This window comes from Lepidothrix coronata, unplaced genomic scaffold (assembly GCF_001604755.1).
Source record: "Lepidothrix coronata isolate B3197 unplaced genomic scaffold, Lepidothrix_coronata-1.0 Scaffold3, whole genome shotgun sequence".
Taxonomy (NCBI): Eukaryota; Metazoa; Chordata; class Aves; order Passeriformes; family Pipridae; genus Lepidothrix; species Lepidothrix coronata.
Window position 1 is genome coordinate 4,959,664 of NW_016690183.1, and position 27,369 is coordinate 4,987,032.

At 39.1% G+C, this 27,369-nt stretch overlaps 1 protein-coding gene across 2 annotated transcripts in view; it reads right to left on the reverse strand.

Annotated features, from left to right (window-relative positions):
- Nucleotides 1–27,369, reverse strand: part of LOC108501442 (amphiphysin) — a 118,742-nt gene that overhangs the window by 27,137 nt on the left and 64,236 nt on the right. For both annotated transcript variants that reach the window (XM_017823333.1, XM_017823323.1), the window contains exons 3-12: nt 25,886–25,940; nt 20,098–20,192; nt 17,466–17,561; nt 13,917–14,024; nt 13,455–13,540; nt 12,552–12,627; nt 11,576–11,658; nt 8,822–8,960; nt 7,252–7,380; nt 2,382–2,489 (exon numbers count right to left, since the gene is read on the reverse strand). In XM_017823333.1, coding sequence (XP_017678822.1) covers nt 2,382–2,489; nt 7,252–7,380; nt 8,822–8,960; nt 11,576–11,658; nt 12,552–12,627; nt 13,455–13,540; nt 13,917–14,024; nt 17,466–17,561; nt 20,098–20,192; nt 25,886–25,940 — 975 coding nt within the window. The remainder of the gene's footprint in view (nt 1–2,381; nt 2,490–7,251; nt 7,381–8,821; nt 8,961–11,575; nt 11,659–12,551; nt 12,628–13,454; nt 13,541–13,916; nt 14,025–17,465; nt 17,562–20,097; nt 20,193–25,885; nt 25,941–27,369) is intronic.

Consider the following 27,369-nt stretch of genomic DNA (forward strand, 5'->3'; position numbering starts at 1 on the left):
AAAGACACAGTAATAATTCACTACTCAGATTTACAGCATATTAACATCAAGAGCCATTTCACATTCATTTTAAATTGGTTTAAGTCCAGGTATGTGCTACTTCTGCAGATGCAATTTAAAAGTGTGTGTTCTTATTTTGCTGTAACATTATTAGCTGAGCATTCCAGCTTTAAGGAAAAATGACAGGTCTGTTCTTAAAGTGCTAAATGGTACAAACCCTAAATGTCTAACTAACTTCCATGAATAGAGAGATTGCTCATTTTCCATTTTTTCATTTTCCTTTCAACTTTGAGCACGAGGGGGAAGGAATAAACTGAGGAAAGGTGAGACAGAGCACAGCTAGAAAACAGAGAAGAGGGGCCAGGCAGGTTTAGAAAGGTCACTTCTGAAGCAGCCATAGAAACAGAAAAGCAATCGAGGAAGGGTTTGCCAGGGTTCAGTTACTGTGGTTTGATCACCCTGGCAGAGCAGTGGAGGGAGGTAATTAATTCAATTATTAATAGAGAAGTCACACCAGGCCTCCCAAGGCATCATGCACAGATGACTACTCGTGCCTTCACATCACTTCTTCAGCAGTTTGCTGAATGGAAAATATCCATGACTGAGGCAAAAGCTACACACACACACACAAAATATATACACACCACTTAATCTCTTTTTAATCTCTCTACAAGCTCAGGCTCTCCAAAGTCTGCAACCACAGGTTTCATTCTGTCTATGCTGCCACAGCACTGACCCTGTCAAATCCAGTGAGACCAAGACCCAGACACAGGGCTGTCTTCCCTTCTAAAGACATGATGCTCTGACTCATTCATATGCTCCTGTGGATGCAGACCATCCTTTCTCATATACATACGTTATGGGGAAAGGTGAAAGGAGAGGAGAGACTGAAGGGGCTCAGTGAATGCTTCTTATGTACCTAGATGAAAACTTACAATGTACTTTTCTATACAGAATTATATGATACAGTTGAATCTAAAATAACTGTTTTTCACTAAACCAATAAACTCTTCTACAATCTGTACAATATGATGTCGGAACAAATGTGTTCTGTCACAAAAGTTAAATATCTTTCATTTAACAATGAAGCGTTATTACAAAACATGCTGAAAGGGTATTTAGCAAAGCGACACCTAAAGTTTTTTTGTCACCGGTAAATGCCAAGGAAATTCATTCTCCTTCCCCATCCTCTTCCCTGTTTAGAGGGAGAAAAAAAAAAACCCAAGTAAAATGCACAAAGCTTCTGCTAGAATGAAACACTTCTAGCAAAGCTCAGTGAGAAATTTCAGATAGCATTTGGAATGCTGACAATGCATCATTTTTCTGATAGTGCATATCCCATGAGAGATCACTACAGACCTCATTACATAACTAGCACTGCATGCCAAGTAAGAAATTAATTAACTGAGGAAGAGATCAGCAGAGAATCAGGACTATCTCAGCCTTAAACCTGCTTGTCTTCTCACTCCTTTCCCAATGCTGCACTCCTGAACAGCTGATTAGTCCTCTCACATCTCACAGAACAAGCCAGATTAGTGATAACCACAGGGATAATAGGTCTTGCTAATGATGTATTAATATTGTTTCTTTGAGTACAAGACAGGGATACAGCGATTCTGGCCAGGAGATCTTCCCCACTTTACTATCTGCCCTCTGGGCAGTGAGGGTGAATTCTGGACTTCAAAACAGCAGGTCCTGTAGGGCAAGCCAGTGAATACCGGCAACTTAATATATCAGCCTTTTTTATTAATTTTCACATTTTTTCTTTTTTTTTTTTATATTGCTGCAAGAAACTACCATGGCAAATATTACTACTAAATGCAGAATTTCTATAACACAACATTCTACAAGGAAACACTCTATTCCATACCCTCAATTTCCTTGAGGTTAGGTCTAAAATAGATTTATAGTAAAACCACTCAGATCATTCCACTGCCTGGTACAGAAACTCCATCACAGCAAAGCAATTGCGTGCTGACTCCACGAGACCTAGGTCCCCTGAGGCATCTCTTCAGACATGAAGAATCAAGGCCAGGTCAGAGAAGTTGTCAGAAAAACAAGCACTGGAGAATTATAATGTTTGCACTAAGAGTTATTCTATAGATGGAAAATAATAGCATGCCAAAGTCCAGGCCAAGGTACCAGCAACCATTCTCATCGGCAGACATCTCATTTTACCACCTGACAATTTACTCTCATTCCAGTACATCATCAAGTACAAGGTTACTGAGGGGGAAATATAGATGGTTTAATAGAGCCTCTGAGGAAGATAAAGTTTTTCAGACACTGCAGATACACTGTTAATACACAAGGCAAATCTTTGCTACCAAACACAGCATGATGCATTCATGTGCTTTGCCTACCTCCAGGCAAAGAGATACCTGAGACATGGGTGAATGACTAACTCCTGTTGGTACAACTTCTGGCTTGAAAGGGTCAAAGTCCAAATCTAGCAAAGATTCCTCTTTCTTAGCTTCAGGTACTTCGTTCTGTTAGAAGAGAAACATAGTTCTTGAAAAACTTATCTTTCAAAAGCTTCCCTGGGCAGTAAAATATTAAGAGGCGCAAGAAGAAAATAATTATATCACAGACTTACTAGCTGTTGTGCATGCCAGGAGGGGAGGAGCTCTGAAGATTATCCTGAGCTTTAGTATAAGTTTTAATTTTAGGAGATTCACTCTTATGATGCCTTTGATTTCTCTGCAGTACAGTTTTGCCTTTCCAGCCTAAACAATCACAATCCTTTCAAAAAAGTGCTGTGTACACTATTTGACTGTGAAGGTCCTTTTAAAGTGCTTTGAGACAGATACCAAAACTAAAGACTACATAAATGGCACACAGTGTTCATACATTCTAATAAGTGAATCTCCCCCCAAACACAAACATTAATAAAAAGCCAATACAGAATTAAATTTCAATTCTGAACATGAGCACTTACTTACATTTAATGTTGCCCTTAGCTCTAAACTTTAGGAAATATCTCTTTAGAACAGTGAGGCACTGGAACGGGTTGCCCAAAGAAGTGTGGATGACCTATCCCTGGAAGTGTTCAAGGCCAGGTTGGATGGGGCTCTGAGCAACCTGGATAAGTGAAAGGTGTCCTTGCCCACAGCAGGTGGGTTGAAACTAGAGGATTTTTAAGGTCCCTTCCGATCCCTTCCAACCCAAACCATTCTATGATTCTATGATACGCTCTCACTAAACTGGATTACATGGTGGAGTCTTTTTTTGTTAGCAATTAATAAATTAGCCAAGGCCTCTCAGGTCTTTCCTGCTGTAAAGTAACCTGAACAAACAATTAGTGTGCTTCGACGCAAAATATTAATTAGCTTGAAACTGTAGCTGAGACGCAATTATCACTAATTAAAAATATTCTAGGTAAGCATCTTGGTCTTGGTAAGGAGGCTGGTACTGCCTACTGCTAGTTGTTCAGTGTTTATTAAATAGTGAGAGAAGCTTGTACAACAGGGCAAGTCTGCAACAACAGGGCAGTAAACCAGTAAAATTAGGAGATAATAATAATGATGATGATGACAATGATAGTAAAATAAATGAATAAAGCCTTTCTATTATTAAAACACTTAAGAATATAAACTTTCCAAATTAGTTTTACTATTGGTAAACAGATGTTCAAAGTTAGGTAATAAATGGCTTCCATTATGCCACAAAACACCCAAGCTCTCTGTGTCACCTACAAACATGGTCAAAATAGCTCCTCAGCCCCCATGTTAGGAAAGACAGAGTAACCTGGAACTCTTCAGTCTGGAAGAGGTGTGCTAGGGATGATATGAGCAGGGTCTATACAAGTGTGAGAGGCACAGGGGTTTGGCTGCTCGCTGATTCTTCCAAAGCAGGAAGGCTGATGGCAGCAAAGTTGATGGGGACAGATGCAGAATAAAGAAAGGTGGTGGCGCTTCATGTGGCACAGAGTTCAGCTGGGGATCTCCTTGTCTTCAGGCAGTGTGAATGCGAAAAATGTACACATGCTGAAAAGATTGAATAAATTTGTGGCAAAATAGTCTGTTGAGGCTTACTAAATACGTAAAAATCATGTTGAAGAAGCCCCTGAGTTGCAAACGACCAGAGGCTGGGAGAATATAGTAGAAGGGTGGGTAAAGAGTATCAACTTTGCTTGCCTTTTTTTATCTTCTTCCCTCGGCCTCTGCTTTTGGCCACAAGTGATGAGGGATAACTGCTCTGACAAACTGAAGCCAGTGTGATAGTGTAGCACTTTAAAAAGTCAAACCCACCATTCCCACCAGTAACCCTCATTATATTCATTCTGACATGCCTTCCATCCAGTGCATTTAGACTTCATCACATACACCCTTGGGGCACTAATGCTCATATGATCATACACCCTGATGAAACAACACAGCATTTGCTGACATATAGTCAGAACTGGATGGAGACAGAAATGTTAATTATCTTTCAATGAGGTCTGAGAAAGAAGTTGCTACTTTTGAGGACTGAATCCGATGAATAGGAGTCTTACTTAGGCCATGCGTGATGACAGGTAAGGTATCTGTAGTGACAGGGTACTGACTGCAAAAATTATCATCACCCATAACCCTCAGAACAAAATGAAGAGAACACTTCTCTTAATTTTAGTGACAAAGGCCCAAATAAACATATAGAGTACCTAAGATATCACATTACATGGAGATGTAGGAGAAACAGGAACCTTGGGAAATCCCTCAATAAGGGAAAAAGCTGTGTCAGGGAGGTCTGCGAAACATCCTGTATTTATTCCACCGTAGCATGACAAAGCATGAATAAATGAAACATTTGAAAGAGGTGGCTGTGGCAAAAGCAAAGTTGTACACCTGAGAGGTATGTGCAAGGAATGGAGAAGGCACAAGAAACCTGCAGGAAGTACCAGAACTGCTACCCCCTCTCTGCACACAGTCTGTAAAAGCTTTAAAATAGCCTTAGCAGTTCCCTTCAGAGGTGTCTGACACACTCAGACATGTTAAATATCTGTAGGGGGCATATAGAGGCCTACAATGTCCAAGCTAGTAACTGGACACTAGGGAGAAACGTGAAGAAAATGAAAGAAAAACAAGGAACACTCATTTCCAAATGACTCTTTCATCCAGTCAACCAGATATCTCATCTTCTCACCTCTTTCTTTTATTTAGCAGTAATTAAATCCATTCTTGACAATGAATAACCTGGACATGTGAGTTTCTTTGTTGAATCAGTGCAAAAATATTCAACAGCATCAAGCAGAACTGTCTTTCAGCATCTTGCACAATAGCGAATGCATTAGTACTTCTTGGTAAAGAAGGAGGAACAACAACAATTACAGAATATTTATGTTCCAGAGAAGAAAAGTGTTCTGCCTGTTTGTAATCTGCTCTGAAACATTGGATTAAAGCAGTAAAGCTCTATTCTTCAGCCTGTTGGGTTTGTGTCTCTGCATGAGCAGTGTCTGGGACACCAGTAGTGGTCCTTCGGGAAGTCCTGCACCATTAGCGGGCTCTGCAGGCTTAAGTGCTTCTTCCATACTGCCCAACAAGGGCTTTGGGAGTATAGGAGAAGCCATAAGCACCAAGAGGAATCAGTCCATGTTTCCTGTGGATTCCATGCTATATATTTTCAATAACTGGTTCTCTTACAGAAGGATACAAAATCTATACATCATTTTATTTGGGTATGTCTGTACATACTCAGGGACCTCAGATACACTAAGGATGCTTTAGTGATGGGGGTGGGTTTTGTGGGGAGAAATATGCAGATGATTCACGAGAAGGTGGCCAGGGAATGAATAGCTTAGGTCATTCCCAAGTCACTGACTGCAGAGGAGGGAAGGACATAAATTACTCACTGAAGGGAGATCCATTTTTCCTTGAGAGACAAGGAAAAGATTTCAGTTCTCAGAAGCATGCCCCACCTTTATCATCCCATTCCATTTTTATGCCAATCTCTTATAGAAAGGATGTAAATATTCTGGAAATGTGACTTACACTCATTTAAAGCCCTGTTCCAGTGTCATCTCTTAATGGAAATGAAAACCAGTTCCATTTCTGCTTCCCCAGCTGGCCTGACATATGAATGTTAGTTGGATACAGTATTTAATGCAGGGAGACACATTTAGCACAGGTTACACCAACTCTTTACCACTGATGTCCAGGCTCATGTGAAAAGAGTAGTTAACTCAGGGTACAATGATGCAACAGAGCTGCCATCTCCCTTCAGAAGGAACGCCTAGCAGCAGCTGCATTCTAGGAGTTGCCATTAATTCTTTAATTGCATGGGGACTTTACTATAAATAACTTTTTTCTCTTCCAAATAGATCCCTACAGACAGCAATGCCTCTTTCTCCCCTCCACAAGAAAACAAAGCAGCATATAGTCAATTTGTATAAAATAACCTTTTCATTGCTGTGCCTACATTCTCCTGTGTTGTCAAACAAATTTGTACAAAACCAATGATTCACATGAAAACAAAAATTCATAAACATTCTGAATAAGCTTCAGATCTACATATTTCTCCACAGTCTATCAGACACAGGCTCAGATTTCAGAGTTGCAATTACCATAACAGAAAGGGTCCATTATTGAACAACCAGCAATTAACCATAACTATCTAAAAGCTGAACAGTTGAATACAAATTTTACAGACTTATTTGACACAACTCTGGCTTTTCTGTTTGTTATATGCAACTTTTAAAAATTTTGGAATAATGAGATAAAACTAATTTTGATTACTTCTCGTCCGTGTAATGTTTCAATGAGCAAAACTAAGTGACTGAACAAGCCAGCTGAAGCAGCCTTTTATGCCTCTAAAAACCAGACAAGTTCCATTTTTAAAAAAACACTCAAAAGAAAAAAGGAATACTTTTAATGATTTTGATGAAGGAAACAGAAATAAAGAAGGATCACTGTAAAGTTCCATTGAGATGCTTAGGATTAGAAAAAAGCATTTTAGATAAACTCTCAGCTTATAATGCAACCTGGATGTATTTAAATCTCAAACACAACTGTTTCACAGTACTTTTAGTCAAACCTCTCAGGAGATGTCTCATTTTTTTCAGTATGCTAGCAGTGTTAGCCCTTTTGAGTGATAATGTGTGACTTGTTCAAAGATAAAACACCCTTTCAAGAATACATAAAATGATAATTATGCCTCTGTCTTCTACTTGCACCCTCCTCCTCCCTTCTCCTGAAGATCAGCCCCAAGGGCACTACCTTGGAGAACTTAGGGTGATTACAAGGTTGGACCTGTAAACCATTCACTGAAGCTTACCTGTGATGGGGTTGTCACATTGATTTCTGGGACAAAATTGTCATCAAATAAATTAATGATGTTCTCCTGTTGCAACTCCTTCGTGGGTGTGAGCTTAGGCAGTGGTGGGACTGGCGGACCTTTCCTCAGCTAGGCAGACAGCAAAAATGTCACAGATTAGTTCAGGGATAAAAGCTATGATAGGCCTAAACAAAGTGGTTTAGGCTTTTATCTCCACTGCTTCACCCTAAATAAACCATGGGAATAAGCCATATGTTGAAAGGAACTGTTTAGTTGTTCACCACCAAATGCCTTGAAATAAACATTGTGGGAAGAGTAAAACAACTCTATATTTCAAACTCCTTCAGACTCAAAGTATCAGAGTTCATATAAAAGCAATTCTTGGCTTTTTTTTTTCTGCTGCAATAGGGCACACAGTGCAAAACACTTGCTCTCCTATGCAGCCCACAGTTGGAAGGATGATACTGCACAGAATCAAGCCTCTGCAGCTTTTCAGCTTCTTGAGTTCGTTTGTGTTTAGCTTTGGTATTTTGTCCCTGCCCACCTGTTGCTACTTTTAAAGCATACTTAATGGTAAGACCATATAATTTCTGGGAACCAAAGGTGCTTAGTTTACTAATTCTCCCTGCTCTCCAGAGATTCGCATAACTGTGACAAACTAATTGCTTGGAATAATACCAAATAGTATTGGATAATTTTTAAATCTATCAAAATATCAAGAAAATAATCCTCAGGTGGTATGGTGATATAACACCATTGGCACCAATGAGACTGAGTCCTACCAGATGAATATTCAGACAGCCTCTTTTGGGAGACCAGAGAAAAGAAGCATGCTCACTGAATGCAAAATTAAACCTCTTCTGATGTGTGCCCAGCATAGAAATAGCAATCATCACAGAAGCTATCCCAATTCCAAAAACATCTGCAACAACAACACAAGTCTTTGATACGCTCACGAAGTATCACATTTACACTATAGATGAAACTGATGCATGAAACTGATTATTCTTTTACCAGTACTGGTGAGAATAGTGATTCCAACAGTGTCAAACTTCTCAATCCAGTTAATAACAAGTATGACTTTAATTATCAGTAATTAGCACAGCAGTATTTAAGCTAGCTTTATTATTTACTGTTTTAGAGGCTGGCCAGACCAGTGATATCACTGGCTAATTTTTCACAGGGTAAGCATAAATTTGAAGATGAATGAAGAGTAGAAATATATAATGGACAGAAATTCACAAGGAGGTTTTAGAAACAGGTTTTTCCAACTGTCACTGCTGGGATATGGGTCCTTAGAGACAATGCAACTTTTAATGAAGTATTTTGCTTTGCCACCGCAAGTCCCACCAATTCACCAGGCACCTTAAAAATTCTTCATTAGCCCTTATAGAAACCATTTTCCATTCATGTCATGACACAGGCATGAAGAACTAATGAACAGAACAGATTGCAACAGAACCAGTGGCCTCCCTGTCATTACTCAGTCACAGCCTAGATAAAAAATCCACCATCTCAGCTATCTTTCACTGCACAACAGGCCAGCTTCTCCCGCTAGGTATTCGCTTACCTGTGTGGGTGACTTAGGTCGGGCTGGTGCCGGAGATGCTGGTGCCAGCATATGATTGGGACTAGCAGTAGGGCTAGGCAGGGGAGAGACCTCCTCTGGTGGTGACGGTGTTTTTGCAAAGCGGAGTGGACCTGAATCACTAGACAGAAGCAAAGCAATATATATCTTGCTGATTTATCCTTGATAATTTGATGCAACAGTTGAACTGCATCCCTGATGTAATGCCAGTGACCACAAGAGGCAGTACACACTGGAGATGAACTAAGTAATTTTGTAATGATTAAAACTAAAACTGCAATTAAATGCAACTAAAAATCAGTTATCTACAGTGTCAAAGGAAGTTTTAATTTTGAATCATCTTGATTTTTGGAACATCTGTTTACCTGATCATTATAACTTGAAGGAAAAAGCATACCTGCATTTTTTCAGATTCTGTACTTGAAATACCATTTCATTTATAAGTTTATAACTATCATAAAATGTGAGATAGATTTATTGTCTTCATTTCACACGGTTCTCAGAATAAAAGACTCTAAAGATAAAAAAGCCCATAGGAAGGCATAACAATGAATAATGCAAATAATTTTAAAAGCTCAGCAACTTCAGAAAGGTTTCAATAAAACACAGCCAAGATTATTATAAACATATCACAATTTAGGACAACTCACCACAACTATAAACAAGCAGCAGTCAAGTGACTTCAACAGAGCTCTGCTGATACTAAGAAAAGATCTGATGAAGTCCTAAGAACACATCTGCTCCTTCTAATGAAAGAACCTGGTGCAAACACTGAGATAATGTTGAGCTACCTAAAAATGCTGAAAGCTTATACTCAGGGAGGCTATGAACTACAGCACTCAATGTGTACTTGGTAAGAGCGACTTCTACACATCTTCAGGGAAAGCAGAAGCACTACCTGACTGAGACCACAGCATAAACATTATCCTAAGTCTAACACAAAAAATTTGTTCTTTGAAAGGACAAGCTTAGCTCACACTCACCACCTCTTTCTGTGGAAATATTAAAAGAGAAAAAATAATCAGTCATTAAGAAATTTCTTTCCCAGATACAATATTTACCTTCAGGACATTCAGTAGCATACAAGTTTTTAGGATCTTTCTTTTTACACAGTTCTTTAAAGGAAATATTAGATACTGTACTTGTCTAGTATCCAATTCTCATGCATCTAAAAAGGAAAGCTGTTTTATCTTATGAAGACCCACTCCATAATAAACTTTTAGAGCGTCGTCACTAATAATGGAAGTCAAAATCTATCCAGAGTTTCACATAAGGCTCTGTGAATGGTACAGCAAAAGAGAGTAACATAGAAACTGAAAAAATAATGCATTTTTAAAAAGCATTTTTAAAGTAAGTTGAGATAACACTGCATTAATGTATGTCTAGTCATTTGCAGCAAAAATTATCTTCTCATTAATGGAATAAGTAATTCAGTGGGAACAAGCATGTGCATGTTGGACGTGGTCTAGGAGACAGGTGGACAAAATATCTGTTTTTTTACAAAAACTGCTTGAAATCTCTCAACACTACATTATTTTACATCTCACAAAAGTATTTTACAAATCCTTTATGGAAACATAGTCCAGTTTGTGAATCCGTCCTAAAGGAGCTGGAAGTGTTGATGCATGAGCTAACAGCTCTGGAGGCACTATGTAAACACATATTATCATGGATTACCACTGAAATAATCCAAAACACAAATTTTTGTCATGTCCTTATAAAGTAGTTCTAAATTTTGCATTAGGGAGGAAGGTTCAATATTTCATTCTTTGTTCTTCCAAAGTGAGATTAAAACAAATGTAGGAATAACTGCCATATGTTTGAGGCAGATGTTATGTTGTTTGGTCAGTCTTAATTGTTGCTAATTTAAGTCCAGTTTGAGAGCAAATTAGCAGTAGCTATAACACTGTTCTGGTTGCTTCTGATTAGCTGGGATTGAATGGAAATTCAGGCCTTATGTATTAACTCCAAATACCATTGCGTCTTGGTAAGTCTCACTGTTTTACAATTTTAACCTTTTCTGCATATCACTATCAGAGTACTGCAAGATCAAATTATGGCAGAAAGGCTATTTGTCAAAAGCAAAAAATCAAAATACTGTACTGGCATCCACTGACCTCAAGAAAGCATCATCTTATTTTAAACTCTTTTTGGTCATGTGCTTTAAGATAAGATTTCTCTTGAAAGCCTTTAAAAATATGGTATTTTGTGACATTCTCTTTACTTCAGCTTTTCTGCTTTTATGATGCACCCTCAGATCTTGACTTTTCCCCATGAGCAGAAGAGATAAAAGCTGACTTTCAAAGGTTGGGATTCTCACCTAATAATAGGAGCTATAAACACATCTAAATATTTCAAGGCTTTAAAAAACTGTAAGAGTTAGCAACATTGCTGTAAACCAAGTATCTGAGAATAAATAAGCTGCACACTTGAATGCTGCAAATTGGTGTAACAGTCTACAATGAATTAGGCTAAATTGAAACAGCTTTCATTCTTTTTTTTTTTTTTGGTGAAAGGACTTTTTCGAAAAAAAGCTGGTGAGAAAGTGTGCTTTGCATTTTTACTCCTGTTGATAAGAACTTCATCCAAGGTACCTTCATCTATCATCCTGAACAAACAACACTCATCACCACATTGTGCAGCAATCGCTACACATGGTGTAGGTGATTGCTACATATGCTGAAACCCACAAAGCCCACTGCAATGTAATTCATTAAAAAAAAGCAGTAAATTCACCTTGGTGCCCCTTGAATGGTGAAGGCCTTGTCTGCATGCTGATCCCCCAGCTTTGTCATCACTTCATATAGTTTGTGACATAGCTGTGAAAACAAAACACTTGCCTGAGTTTACGTGAATGACTACAGTCATGATTAAAAACACAGGTGATAAATCTGGTCTGATAACTCATAACCTGGTAATATATAATCTGATGCCTTTACACTACAGTATAAATCCTTTCAAAAATTCTCAGTGCCATGCACAACAAAAGCCTAAATGGAAACCTAGCAAAATCCACAGAATCAAAGATAATAGCAGTTCTTCAAAAACATAAACTGTTTTTCAGCAAACAAGTTCATAAGTGTGACTGACTGCTATGTGAAGTCTGATGAAGGAGGTCACCGGAAATTTAGAGCAACATGGGTAGCCAAGAAGATTCATGTTTTCCAGTCAAAAACCTAATCCCAATTTACATAGGACTTCAGTAAAGCCAGTTTTCAAAAAAAATTTTGGTTCCAATTAGTAGGTTACTATAGATAATACACTGCCACTTAGCCAGGCACATTCAAAAGATCCTCATTGAAACCACCTGATTTGCCTAACAGTCACAGTTATAATGCTGCACTGCTGACAATATATATAGCAGACTTGAAGGGAATGCTTGACATGTTTTTCTTGTACTGATTAAAGCAAAGAGGTGATTAGAAATTGGACATGGTAAAAATACTGAAGGCAACAATAAATTATCAAAGTAGAAAGTGAATTTAGTGCTACAAGTGATAATGCACTATAATCCAAAATTGTAGGGGCTGCTCTTCCCTTAAGGAGAGAACAAATATGACACATAGAAATAAATACAATGGTTATACTACAAATCTGTACTTACGGCAAATTCGCACGTGTGCCTCTGCTAGATTTTTACTACAAGACATCTGTTTGCTGTCATGCATATATATCATAATCCATTATACATGAGAGAAAAATTTTTACTCACTAAAGCTATTTCCTTGTGAAACTTGGCTTCAAGGCTGGATACATTTTTGAAGGTGTTCACATAGAAGCCAATTCGTCTATAAAGGATAGCACAAAGAAAGGAAAAAGAGAATAAAAGATACGAGTGGGAGGCCCACAAAGGCAAATTAATTAATTGTTTTCCAGATTACAAGCAACATTCTTGACTATTACTCTCAGCAAAGTAAATAACTGGATGAAATGTCAAAATTTCAGACTAGTTTGTTCATGATTATTTCTGTTCATGTTGAGAAACATCATATTTCACACCAAACAGTAAACCAAGTTGAGACTACTCCACACTGGGAGGCCTTCAGCGTGTTTTAGAGAAGGGAAGAGTGGAAAAGGATGGTCACAAGTGCAGTACGAGCACATGGGATGCAAGGTGCTCTGGGCAGCCCATCTCCCACCAGACAGCACACTAGATGCTATTGCAGCACCAAGGTGATGCAGTTGCTTCTGGGGTCAGCTTTAATGTATACAGCTCAGTATAGCCCAGGGCTGGGTGTCCCATGCTCAGTCCTCCTTAAAGAAATCAGCCCTGAAACACATCACCCAAATCACCATAGACTATTCTGTGCTCTATCATAGTTATTTACTCACAAAATGTAGACCTTTTTGCACCTCAGAATGAAGATATGGTAATGAATGTGAAGTGATGATGAATCTGAAATGTGAATTCAGTGATACACTGAAAAAAATCAGCCCTTACAGTAAGTATATTTTGGAGCACTTGCATACAGTTTTCCTTTTATTATTTCAAAAAGACAATGGATGCAATCTTTAAGAATTCAGCAATGCATTTTCTATCAGCTCGTTAAAATCCCCTCATTCCCTTTCCTTAGTCCCTGTTTAGGCCTTGCAGACAATATCTGCCTAGGCTTACCGTGACCACAGAGATGGTAACTCTTCTTGTAAGTCAGTGTTAAAGTCTTCAAACACTTTCTGTGCTTTTTGAAATTCTTCTTCTGCCTAAACCAAAATGAAAAGCGTTACTTCTGCAATCACTACAACATAGCAAAACCTGCCAAAATTACTTTTGTCTGGTTTTTTTGGTGGGTCTTTTAAAATTTTTATTAAAAAAGGATGTGATTCAGTCTCATGCCATAGAGGCCAACATAGGATTTGCTGTGCCCTCAGTCTCATCAAGAGAGACAGTTAAGGCTCAAACAGGACTCATTTGTAGAAGACATTGTGTCCACAACATGCACTGAAGTATTCAATATACATTTACGCTTCAAGATATCATTTCCATTTCTAAGAGACCAAATTGTTCTGTCTCTGCACAGACAAAAAAAGCCACCAAAGCTCCCTAAGACTTTTGCCAGCATGTTTCTGTTTGTGCTACCTTGGTAATTCTGCCTTCGTCTTTTCTTTTTGAACTCTGTAGGGCTTCTAGATGATGCCTTGCACTGTCATAGTCCACTAGCTTTCTGCTTCGTTTTGCAATGCGAGTCTGTACAGGGATAGAAACGAAAGTAAGGATAAAGAGCACTTTTTTAAAAGCTACTTACATTGTCAATTAAATTTTAGACTTACTTTTATTCTCCCTTATTTGCTGTTCATATCAGAATTATTATCACAGAATATGCCCAGTTGGAAGGGACCACAAGGATCATTGAGCCCAACTCGTACCCCACAGAGGACCATCCCCAAAGTCACACCGTGTGCCCAAGAGTATTGTTCGAACGCTTCCTGAACTCTGTCAGGCTTGGTGCTGTGACTACTTTCCTGGAGAACCTGTTCCAGTACCCAACTACACTCTGAGTGAAGAACCATTTCCTAATATCCAACCTAAACCTCCCCTGACACAACTTCAGGCCATTCCCTCAGGTCCTCTCACTGGTCACCAGAGAAGAGATCAGTTTCTGCCCCTCCTGTTACCCTCATGAAGAAGTTGTAGACTGTGATGAGGTCTCCCCTCAGACTCCTTTCTCCAGGTTGAATGGACCAAGTGACCTCAGCTACTCCTCATACAGCTTTCCCTCAAGGCCCTTCACCATTCCTTGCCCTCCTTTGGACACTCTCAAACAGCTTAATATCTTTCCTATATTGAGGTGCCCCAACTGCACGCAATATTCAAGGTGAGGCCACACCAGAGCAGAGCAGAACAATCCTGTCCCTGGACCAGCTGGTGATGCTTTGTCTGATGCCCCCCAGGACACAGTTGGCCCTCCTGGCTGCCAGGGCACTGCTGACTCATATTCAACTGGTCACTGACCAGGATCACCAGGTCCCTTTCTGTGGCACTGCTTTCCAGCATCTCATTCCCCAGTCTGTATGGACATCTAAGATTGCCCCATCCCAGATGCAGAATCCAGCACTTTCCCTTGTTGAACTTCATATGGTTGGTGATGTCCAGTCCTCTCATTTGTCGAGGTGTCACTGCGGGGCCTCCCTGCCTTTGAGGGAGCCAACAGTTCCTCCCAGTTGTGTGTCATCTGCAGACTTGCTCAGTATCCCTTCCAGTCCTGCATCCAAGTCATTTATGAAGATGTTGAGGAGCACAGGGCCTAAGACAGAGCTCTGTGGAACCCCACTAGTGACAGGTCACCAGTCTGATGTTACCCCACTCACTATCACCATCTGTGCTTGACCCATGAGCCAATTGCTCACCCACCACATGATGTGTTTATCCAGCTGTATGCTGGACATTTTGTCCAGAAGGATACTGTGAGAGACAGTATTGAAAGCTTTACTGAAATATAAAAAGATGACATCAACTGGCTTCCCTTGATCATCCAGGTGGGTTACCTTGTCATAGAAGGAAATCAGGTTCCTTTCATGAAGTCATGCTGGCTGTAACCAATGACTACATTGTCCTCCAGGTGTTTTTTCAACACCTCCCAGAATAATCTTCTCCATAACTTTACCAGGCACTGAAGTGAGACCGACAGGCCTGTAGTTTCCAGGGTCCTGCTTCTTGCCCCTCTTGAAAATTGGGACAACATTTGCCAGCTTCTACTCAAGCTGGGACCTCTCTGGATTGCCAAGACTGCTCAAAGGTCATCAAGAGAGGTTTTGTGATGACATCAGGTAGCTCTTTTAGGATTCTTGGATGAATCCCATCAGGGCCCAAAGGGATCCAGCTGGAGCAGGAGATCCTGCACAATTTTAGCATTGATTGTTCTTGCAGTCATGGTGCTCCAGCTCAGGGCACTGAGACCCTGTTGGTCTGTCACCCACGTTGAAGACAAAATGTTAAACACCTCTGCCTTGTCTTTGTCCCTGTTTGTGAGGTGACCATCTTGATCCTGTAATGGGCCAATGATATTTCTGTACTGCCTATTGACATTAATATATTTGAAAAAACTCTTTTTAGTGTCACCAACATTTCTGTCCAGCTTCAACTCCAGTTGAGCTTTGGCCACATGAACTTTCTTCCCATGTCACTTGACCTTGCTACCTTTTTGCCTTATTTCCACGAGAAGATTCCTGTTCAGCCAAGCCAGCCTTCTGCCTCACCTGCCTGACTTTCAACATTTGGGAATTGCCTGCTCCTGTGCCCTTATGAGGTGATGTTTGAAAAGAGACCAGCGCTGATGAACCCCAGCATCTGCAAAAACATTTTCCAGGGGACCTTACTAATTCCCTGAGCAACCTGAATCATGCAGGAACATGGAACAGTAAAAGAGACAAACTGATCACCTTATTTTAAATAATCAATTTATAGACAGTTTGGAATGGGGGTTTTGTGGGTGTAGGGCTTATAGGTCTTAGAACTAAGATTCCAACGTTATGTAAGACTTTTCATTCTCCCGAATAAGTGAACCTGGTAAACTCATGGTAATACAATTTTTTTCCCTTATATATAGTGTGGAAAATTAGTAATTAATGCATTTTTTCTAGAGTTGGAAAAATGCTAAAATATTATCCCAGAATATTTTGAATTGGAAGAGATCCACAAGGATCATCAAGTCCAATTCTTGAGTGAATGACTCATACAGAGATTGAACTCACAACCCTGGCATTATTAGCACCATGCTCTAACCAACTGAGCTAATTCAGGGTATACTTCTAACTTTAGTTGTTTCGACACATAACTAAGACAACTGGAGTTTATTGTATATATACACTTTGATATAGACTTTACAAAGCTATATATTATATGCAAATTTCACATGCTGAGAGGGCATAAGCACAGCTGGATTTAAAAGTGAGTTTAGGACTGTACATCAGTAATATTAGTATTTTTTAATTAATTTTTCATTAGTCCCTGATGTACAAGACAAAGGTGATGACTGTGGGATACCTACTCAATCACAAACCATCATAAAAAATTTCCAGCTATGTCCATACAGTCATATTCAAATATAAAAGTATCTAACTGTCACCTGTAATGATTCTTTATCCCCACACATTTAATTTACAAGTCATTTAGCTGGACTGTATGCCAGACAGGCATCTGGGAGAGGCTAGAATCTGCATAACATTCTCTACTGATGTGTATTACAAAATCTTTTGATCACTAATTAGAAGACAGAAACCATGGCTTAGATGAGTGAAAGATACTCGCAGGTGCATCTAGCCAATAACAAAAAGCCTGTTTGCCATATAATTTGTCTACAGCTGAACAGCTTAATGTGTCCCTTTTGAAGTCAGTAAAAATTATATCACACCAAAGAAACAGGAGCAGGAAAAAACATAAAAGTTTCCTCTACAAAGGTTAATTTACTTCTAGGTACTAATGCATGAAAAATATTTTTGTTCACTTGAAAAATCAGCATGGCCTAATATCAGGGATTTACTTACAGAACAACATCTTGTACATTACAGGAAGAATGATTTTCATCTTCCCCCCTTTCTCATTTTTCTTTTCTTGTAATCTCATTTTCTATTTATTTTGCAACTCAACAGTAATTTTAGAAATTGTCTTTATAGAAAATCATTACTCTACTTTGATATCAGGAAATTGTCCTAGATATGTATCCAAGGTTAACAGCGACCCATCCACCAGTTTTTGATGGAAGTCTTCCCAAAGTTCATCGCATTTCTGAAAAGGCAGAAAAGAGAAAAATGTACTTAGTAGTTTAATGTCACTTTAAGCCCAGGAGAAATAAAAAATGTAATTGGCAAAGATAAATATTTCTGAAGTTTTAGAATCTTCTTTATGGCAATAAATCAGAGCACACTCATAAGATGAATGAAAAGGAATACCTTGACATTGAAAATGTAATTCACAACAAAGTAAGATTTAGCTTAATAATTAGTTTGTGTTTTCATTACTTCAAATAATAACTGCTATGTGAAAATAAGGATATCACGGGTTCAAGGTGTTCCTCAGGGTTTCCTGAGGATTCCTGAGGGTCAACGGCCAGAATCTGAACCTGCCATAGTTCTTGCATCTAAGTATATTTGCTGATCGTGAACCTTCCTTACAGAGAAAGAAAGTACAACTAAAAACAGAAGAGTAAATAAAATAAAGGGAAAGGTCTTTCCAGTTCTTACTTTCTTGGCCATTACGGTTCATATGATGAAATGGTTGATGCATAGACAAGAACTCTACTTCGCACTACTGGAGAACTGGGATGACAGATATGAAATATCCCAACAACAGCAGGCAAAAGAAACAAAATCCACACCCTGCCCAGCACTATCCACATCCGCGCCTCCCCCAGGCCCTGAAGGTATTGTTCTTTTCCCCAGTCCCCAGCCCTCTTTGGAGCTGTGGGGTAGTCACCAAGAGAAATCCCTTGTAGTTTTCTGGTTTTTAAGAGCATGTTAATGCAGCTCATGTGACAAGGACTTATTCCTTACTAGAAGCAAATTCTGTTACATGGACATAGTGCTTGGGTTCTCAATTGAACAAGTCATTAGCACGCATGAAACATCCTGATTCCCCCTTTCTTTGCACATTTCTAAAATCACTCAACATCCTCCTTTGATGGGAGGAAGGCTAAAGGGTGTGAGAAGTGCTCTGCAGGGCTGTTATCCTCACTGACGAGTCTGGGAGGCTATTCCCTAGTGTTCATTTTATCATAAGCTACTATAGGGCATATTTTAAATACTGTGTGATGCCAGTCTTCAGTTCATTTATCTCCTACTCTAAAGGAGTCCCTAATGAATTATTACAATCTATTAAACATGCTTAAAAGAAATACCTAATTTATTAACACAATATTTAATCAAAGTGGTCTACAGAGCAGCATAGCATTAGATCATAGCAAGCAACTGCCAGTTTTGAGCATTTGCCTTTGTACCTTGCTGATACATATTTTGGACAAATTAAAGTAATGAAGGTTTTCTGAAAGCTAATGGACTCAAACAACATTGCTGAAGGGTCCTTTAAGCCATCATCCTTCCTACCATACAGAATAAGGTCAATTATGTGGATCCCTTTTGGAATGATCATTTATATCCTAGACTGAACAGATACATAATTCTTTTGTACTCTAGGTTGAAGGATGCGTAAATTTGCATTTGTGATTATGTAGGTAAAAAAAATCAGGAGATTTTGTAATATTGCTCATGAGTTTCTTATTAAGAAGACATATCTAACATTTATCTTTACATCTAATAGAACTTAAGATCCAAATTATGGTCCTTTCACACACAGCTACAAATTTCTGAGTGCAAAATCTAATAGTCTCCAGACACAAGATGAGGTGCTACAGCAAGATGCAGCATGAGATTTTCCAGCTGTTTAATCTAAAAAAATATAAATGGTATGGGATCTAAAATTATACAGTTTGGAAGCTGTGTGCTTTTCAAATCAAAAACATGTCATGCCTTCAGTAGCAGGGAAAGGTAGGAGATGGCAGCCATAAAGAAACAAAGCTTACAGATAAGCAGATTTGGTAAGACTGTAAATTCTGTATTGCAGTTTCTTGTTAACCATATTATCAAGGAGGCCTTCCAAACTGAATGCCAGTTGGCTAAAAGCTTCACCGACAACCGTTTCAACTTCCTTGTCACCACCAGCACATTTGCTGACAGGCTTCCTCCAGAATTAAGGCTGTTTAAGCAAGCAATTCAGAGCACCTCAAGTCAAATTCCTGCAGTGTCGTCTAGAAAAGCCTCTTCTTCTCTAATCACTGGAGGAAGTTACAAAGGTGAAAATGAATAGTGTCCTGCAGCCTAATTTACCCTTTAATTCCATAGTCTTTTCAGAGACAGGTGAGTGTCTCATTAGATATCCTGTTTAGTGCCACTAGCTCAAAAGCTGTTACACAGCACACAAGGATAAGCAGATTTGATTATTTTAAACATTCATTTGAATTGAGAATCCTGATTGTAAAACTGCACATAAGATACCTCTGTCAATCAGATGCTATCAGGACCAACTCTGCGCACACTGACGTTGACCTCAGTGGGAGCTTATATGAGCTAGTTTGTAAAACAGACACTTCAAGTGCTGCTTCTGGTCAGCAGGAGCTGCATTTCACAAGACCAACAATTTATATGCTGAGAAAACAGGATTTAACATGCAACAAAGAATTAAGGTGACTTTCAGATACACACTTCTCCTCAACAGCTCAGATAATCCATTTGCAGCTGAAGTACCTTTTCCCTCTTTTCATGCATCTTACCTCCCCAATCATTTTCACATCTTCACGCCCGTACCAGTCTGGCTCATAAACTTCATGGAGAGACTCTGTAAGCTTCTTTGAGGCATCTTGCATCCCTGCAATTAGACAGAAGGAGGAACATATAACTGCAAACTACAAGAAACAGTTGCTAAATATCTTTATTTTCACCCACATGTACCACTATTCTATTCCCTCTGGCAAATTAAGAAAGAAATGCCTGAAGTTGGGGAGAGTACTGTAATGGACCAGACTTTATTAAGAATCTTGTATGCTCACCCAGTAGCTTTACAAGTTTTTGGAGCCCAGTGCTTATTTAGGCTCGCAGTGAGGTGGTGCTTGCAGAGAAGCACCACGTGCTAAGCCAAACTGATCAGTCACTTTTGGAGCTTTTGCTACCACAGGTGGAACAAGGACAGGGACTATTGATGATAATCACTCTGTAATACACAGAGGAGCTGGCTTAAATATGAAACGGTTTCAATGATATTATGAGAAAGAGCCTAAGTCTATCTCCAGTGAGATCCATTTGACCCCAGTGAATATAAAAAACACCCTCAGTAAAGGCACTGCCTTTCTATTTTCATGGAGCACCAATCCATCAGATGCTGAATATGTTTCTGAACCCAGTGAAACCAAACGGATCTCACCTAACTTGATAAGAATTCAGAATCAGTAATTTTAAAATTATGACTTTTATTTCAACTTCTTTGCAAAATCTGAACAACGCTGTTAAATTTTTTACTTAGCATTAACTTTTTTTAAAAAGGCACATTTTTTTATCTAAACAAAAAGGATTCCTGAATAAAGGGCATTTTTTTTCCTTAACAGATGCCAAATTACAGTAAAATACAGATGATCATATATTTCCAGGCAGAACTCATTTAAAATCTTTAATGACACTGCAAATTAATCAACTCAAGAAGTAAGACAAAACCAGCACAGTATCACCATGTTTAAAAAGGCTGTTTCTCTCCACTCAGGGTGAACACATAGACCAGGAGGGTTCACTCATCCCTGCTTGCACTCAATCTTTTATGATACCTGAACTTCTGCCCTTCAGCACTGTGTGATAAACCTGCCATATATTGTGGCAGGCAGGCTGGCACAGCTGCTAGATAATCCCTCCTGCAGCTTCCACTCAGCTCGGTCACAGACCAGGCTGGCACAGAGCACCTTTCCTCTGCACTCTTTCTGAAGTACTACAGGGCTTGGCCATATGTCTGCTTAAGAGAATAAGTAAAAGATACTTAATATCCTGTGCTTGAGTCATATCAAAACTGCACCAACTTTTACACTTTTTTCAGTTCTGAGAATCGGGTAATCCTCCATTCCACTACATTCCCGTAAAAAACATCAGTCAAATCCAGCTGCAGTTTAAGGCAAGTGGGCATTATAGTACTTGGCTTCTTCAGTTAGAGGCTTCAGTCTCAAATTTCCAGGCCAAGATCATCCATTGCACTCCTCTCCAACTGCACCCATACCAGGTTTACTGCAATACCCCAAATGAGTGCAAAGATAAATACCAATCCAATGAATTCCCGTTCTTTTTCATGTCTGTGGGCATAAACTTATAATGTCCAATGATATTTTTATCTGGCTTGTTTTCATATAGAATTATTTCTTATAAACTGATATGCATTATTCAGCACTAAAATTAAGAGGATTAGTGTCTCAGTCATAGACTGCAGGTTGTTTCTGCTGTTTTTAACTGCTATCATTGAGAAAGATAAATTGTTACAAGCAAGTCATTAAAGTACTAAGAAATGTGAAAAGAATTTTTACTGCTGATGAACAGTTAGAAATTTATACTTAATATCAATTGTGTCATTCAGTACTGCTTCTTGGTAATTGGATCATTTAATCAATAACTAAAAACGCCAAAATATTTTAATTGCTTAGGAAAAATTGCTAAATAACCCAATTACTGAAGTCTGAGCCTCTTGGATTAAATCACCCTCTTTCTCTGGCAAAGAGACCCTGTTTCCAGAATCCCAAAAAACTTCTAGAGGCCCCCATGTGATAGGGGGTGGCAGTGCAGAGACATCCCCACTAAACACTCTAGGGGTAGCAGAGGGTAGGCAACTCTTTACCATCACAATTCCAATGTACTCAAGCTCCCGTTGAGACTGGCCTGGGACAGCATGTGGCTGTAGAACTTATATACTGTGGGGTCTCCTTACTCACCCTCAGGGTAATCTAGGCTGAATCACGGAGAAAATTCCATTTTCCTAATGGGGTGAGGCATCTTGGACTGGCTCTTAATATTTAATTACTTATGTGGTTCTCCAGGAAAATTACCCATCCTGCCATAAGGGATTATCTTAACAATAATTTGTTATTGTTACTAACCCATTAGAGTTTCCACTGGAACAATTCAATTATTTCATAATTCATGAATAAATTTTGCAGAAAGGTGATAAATAGTTTTATTGCTTTCAAGAAATTACATGAGTGACTTTAAGATTCATGTGTCTGGAGGATACATGTAGTTCTGTCAGCCACAGACAGACACAACTAGGCAGGAAAACTGCTTACAGACTTGCAAAACTTACCCTCTCCTTCCTGTAGACTAGTTACTACATTAAGCTACCTGAAAGGTATGATGTTTCTTTTTAATCATGCAGGATTCCTTTTAATCTTTGTCACCTTGCCACATGCATGAAGATCAAGGTTTTTATCTCCCCATCTGCACTGGTACTTGCAAAGAGCTTGGGGTAGAGGACGGGAGATTGATTTAGGGTTTCTATAACAATTGGTCCATAAAACCATTCAAGTCACTTACAACTCTCAATAGATTAAAAATTAATCAAGAAGTAGAGAACCCAGATACATATTGCCAAGGAGACTGGGAAAGACAGAAGATTGAGGCATGAGATGACTAAAGCTATGGGGGATAGTATACAATCTTGTCAGTACAAACAGCATATATTAAACTATCATGCAGACAAAATAAAACATCACATAAAAGCCATTCACAGGTTCAACAGCTTTATGACATGGTTCCTCCAAGTCCTTGAATAACCAACAGGAAAGATCAATGTCCAGCTAAAACTAAGAAGCACCAATGAATAAAAGAAAGAGTCTGAATACAGCAAAAATTCTTTTAAGGATGTGTGATACTAAACCTCAAATTGTCAAGTTTATTAAAATGAAGGGACAGAGAGTCATAATAAGGCTCAAATGACCATTCTTTGCTTAAATCCCCACCTGGAGTACTGTGCCAAGTATTCAGCACAAGAAAGACATGGATCTGTTAGAGCAGGTCTAGAGGAGGCCACAATGATGCTCAGAGGAACGGAGAACCTCTTCTATGAAGACAGGCTGAGAGAGCTGGGGTTGTTCAGTCTGGTGAAAAGAAGGCTCTGGGGACACCTCACTGTGCCTGATAGTACTTAAAGGGAGCTTCTGAGAAAGAGGGAAAGCAACTTTTCACACAGGCAGACAAAGGTAGGACACAGTGGTAGGACAAAGCGGAATGAATGGTTTGAAACTAAAAGAGGAGAGCTTTAGATTAGATGTTAGGGAGAAATTCTCTGAGGGTGGTGAGGCACTGGAACAGGCTGCCCAGAGAAGTTGTAGATGCCCTGCCCCTGGAAGTGTTCAAGGCCAGGTTGGACGCATCTTGGAGCAACTTGGTCTACTAGATGGTATCCCTGCCCATGTCAAGGGTGTTGGAACTAGGTGATCTATAAGGTCCCTTTCAACACAAACATTCTATGATTCTATGAAATTGTGCCTAGATTTCTACTTTTAACTTCCAATATTGAGTCACTTCGAAGTCATGCAGCGAAATGAAGCTTGTTACTGGAGTTCAATTCCTGAACCCCCTTAAAATGAACTGCTTCTCTCATACCTCTAAGAGTATAAGGATGTCAAGTGTATTATTTTCCAGTAATTCAAATATATGCAATTATATGATTGTCCTTTTTTCCTGCAAAATGAGCCCCTGATGACAGCATGACTTCAAGGCTATGATGTCCTTGGCACAAAAATATCACTCCAGTGCCTAAATATGGGAGTTCCCATGCTTTTGTGCATAGACACCCCAAAATCTTCTAATGATGGCAGTCCTTCAAAGAATATCAACAAAGAGACTGTAGCAGCTGCTTCTGTCATCCAAAATCTGGAAAGGTCTTTAGCATTGCTGACCTAGTCAGCTTTGAGGAAGCCCCAACCAGAGCTGTGTATTGTGGTCTACTGTCTCAGGTTGTGTGCTCTCTCCACAGCACCAACATGTGTGCCAAGGATGCCCACTGGTGGCTTGTTGACTTTGAAGAATAACGTTTTAAGGCTCTTGTGAGTTGCTTATGACTGGATCTTTTCAAAGACATGTAGATAATATGGTGTTAGCAAACACTGTCAGTCTGAATGAACAAGAGAAAGGTGCTGAACAGAAAAGCATGGCTAAAAAGGCAAAACCTGAACAATGAAATATTTTACACAGAGATAAAAACAAAACTTGATGCAAAGAGTAGCCCAATAAAGGGAAAATGAGCAAAAGGATCATGAGTGCAGAACACTAGGAAGAGAAAGAGAGAAAGAAAATGAAACTGAGAGGAGTGTTGTTGTCACCTACACGGAAATCAAAGCATCATGTAAACAGTCAGCCTACATGACAGATAAGACATCCAGCCAACAAACAGCCTTATCATGCTGCTTCTGAGTAACCATCATATAATGTGTGTGGTGAAGAGTGAAAAATAAGAGAACAAAATAAGCATTCAGTGGGTCCCCAAAAATGACTGATGCTAAAATTTCCTCTAAGAACAAGAGACATTGCTCAAATTTGTCTGGTATGGGATTTTCTTTGGCCAGTCCATCCAGAAAATAATACATGGTCAAAGACATTAAGCTACTGCTTTGGTCCCCATTTTATATTTCCTATCAAAAAGAGCTTTCTTACTTGCCTGTGAACAGCTGCTGAAGCCTTATTATGATGGTGATTTCCAGGGATGTTAACACGCATTTGCAACATTTTCCCTACTGGACTGGAGCCAGGTTAAAAATACATACACACATATATATCTATCATATATATATATATATATACACATATATAAAAAAATATATATATTTATCTCAAGAAGCCACTGTCTCTCTATTAGTCACCAACTCCTATTCCCTTCCCTTAGCACCTCCAACTCCTCCAGAGAGAGGTGGCATGAGAAAGAGAACACTTTGCATATACAGTGTGCAGTTGAGTGCTGGATTTACAAATGTCTAGTAGGATTTAAACGCTGTTTACTTATCTCTAATATTTAAGCTCTGACCAGTGAAATTCTGCTACTTGGATTTTCAGTGTAGTATCAAAAGACATCATATTTGAGTTTTAAACTTAAAAAAATGGATTAAGCAGTCAGAAATATATGAGAAATCACATCATTGCAGGGAGTATGGTTTTGGAGGAAGATCGTCATCCAACTAGTAATACATGGCAACATTACAGTTGCAGAGATAAAGCAATCCCTTGATTGGGATGCCTTGCACGGGGTATTTAACATTACAGCATTTGCAAAGATGACTAACAAGATGCGTAGATTTTGTGGGTGCTGAAAATGCATGCAACATGAGAATCTGAGCAGTGCTCCTGCACACAAAGGACAGTCAAGGATAAGCTGTACATGCAAGACTGTACCCACGAGTTGATGCTGAAGCTGCAGAATACCTAGCAACAGGCTAAAGAGAATCTTATGTGTATTTATCTTTGTATAACTTAAACAAGCCTACTTGACTCAACTTTTAAAAAAACTTTGCTTTATGAAAGCATGATGTAAAACTTAAAAATCACCTTTAATGGCTGCTAAATACCCTCTCAGTTCTCTCTGGAGTCTGGAACCCTCTGCCTGGAAAAGAAAAAGAAAAAGCAGGGAAGTGAAAACACATTTCAGTTATGTTTAATGCCTTGAAACATGCATACAGGATGAAAACATAACTACAAAAAGCAATTTCAGGAGCTATCTGATAAATAGTGTCACATGTTGCAAGCATGCACAGATTCATACAGAAAAGGAGTCCTGGCAAAGATGCTATGCATAGTGTACTGTCTAGGCTAGAATTTCTGGGTTTATTTTATCAGTCATCTGCACAGGAAGAATTCCACTCAAAGAAAACCCGGTATATTTTACAGCCAAGAACCAGTTCAAGTCAGCCTGGCCAATGGCCTAACCTGAAACACAAAGAGAAAGGTGCACCTCCACTGGAAACCACTCAAATGAGGCCACTCTAGACTTGCAGAAAATCTATGGTCTTACATAAATTGCTTACTATCTTTGCAAACAATTTACCAAGAACTTTAACATTTTAACATTTTGCAAGTAAATAACTCCTAAAATATAATAATTTTAGTTACTTGTTTTGTTTAGCTAGTGCATGTTGCAGTTTATTGTGAAAATTCAACTGTTTCTTTGGCAAATACATCAAAATTGTCTTTCTCATATAAATGGCCTTTGAAAAACTCAGAACAGACAAAGCACTTATCTTTGACTGCATCACAAGTTGGACTTCACAGCTCCTAGGATTTGCAAAGAAACCTGTGCTACACACATCTTTTATTGCTAAAAAGCTGCTGTCCAGGTCACCTTCAATAGCTTGAAGATTTTTGAAACACTCTACATCTACCAGTTCCCAATATTTTTCAAATTATTTATTTAAGCAATTGGAAACTAGAGGAATTTCAGCTTGCAGTCACATTTTCTCTCTTACAGCTACACCATATGGAAAAATCAGCTGCAAAATATGACTGACTGCTTTGGAGTTTATCTTGTATTTTCATGTGAAAGTCAGAACATGAAGGTTGCATGCGAATAGTGTGAATACTTGAGAAGGCAGAAGGTGTAAGCTGTTATAATCCCACTTAAGTCAAAGGACTTCTGATGTCAGTAAAGGATTTGCCATCAGCAACTGCAATGCTCAGAGCATTCAGACACAGGATCATAAGAAATTCAGGTTGAAAGGGGCTATCTGGCACTTAGAATCCACCTACTAGCAGCCACCTGAAAGTCCAAGTTATGGTTCTGAAAAAGACTTGCCTCACCAGTACACACACTGCAATGCAGAAAACATCCAACAAACTCACTTGCTTCTCCCAGCTTCCTGGAGGGAACTGAAGGCTTTTAGAATGGGATCAACACCATTCTTAACCCCTCTCCCTCAAATTGTATTGATGATATGGACCTTGATGATATGGATTGATGATATGGACCTTGATGTTCAAGGTCCTGGAAATAGTAAGGAATTTGGAAGGTAAAAATGCCTGAGTGGGTCTAGAAAGTA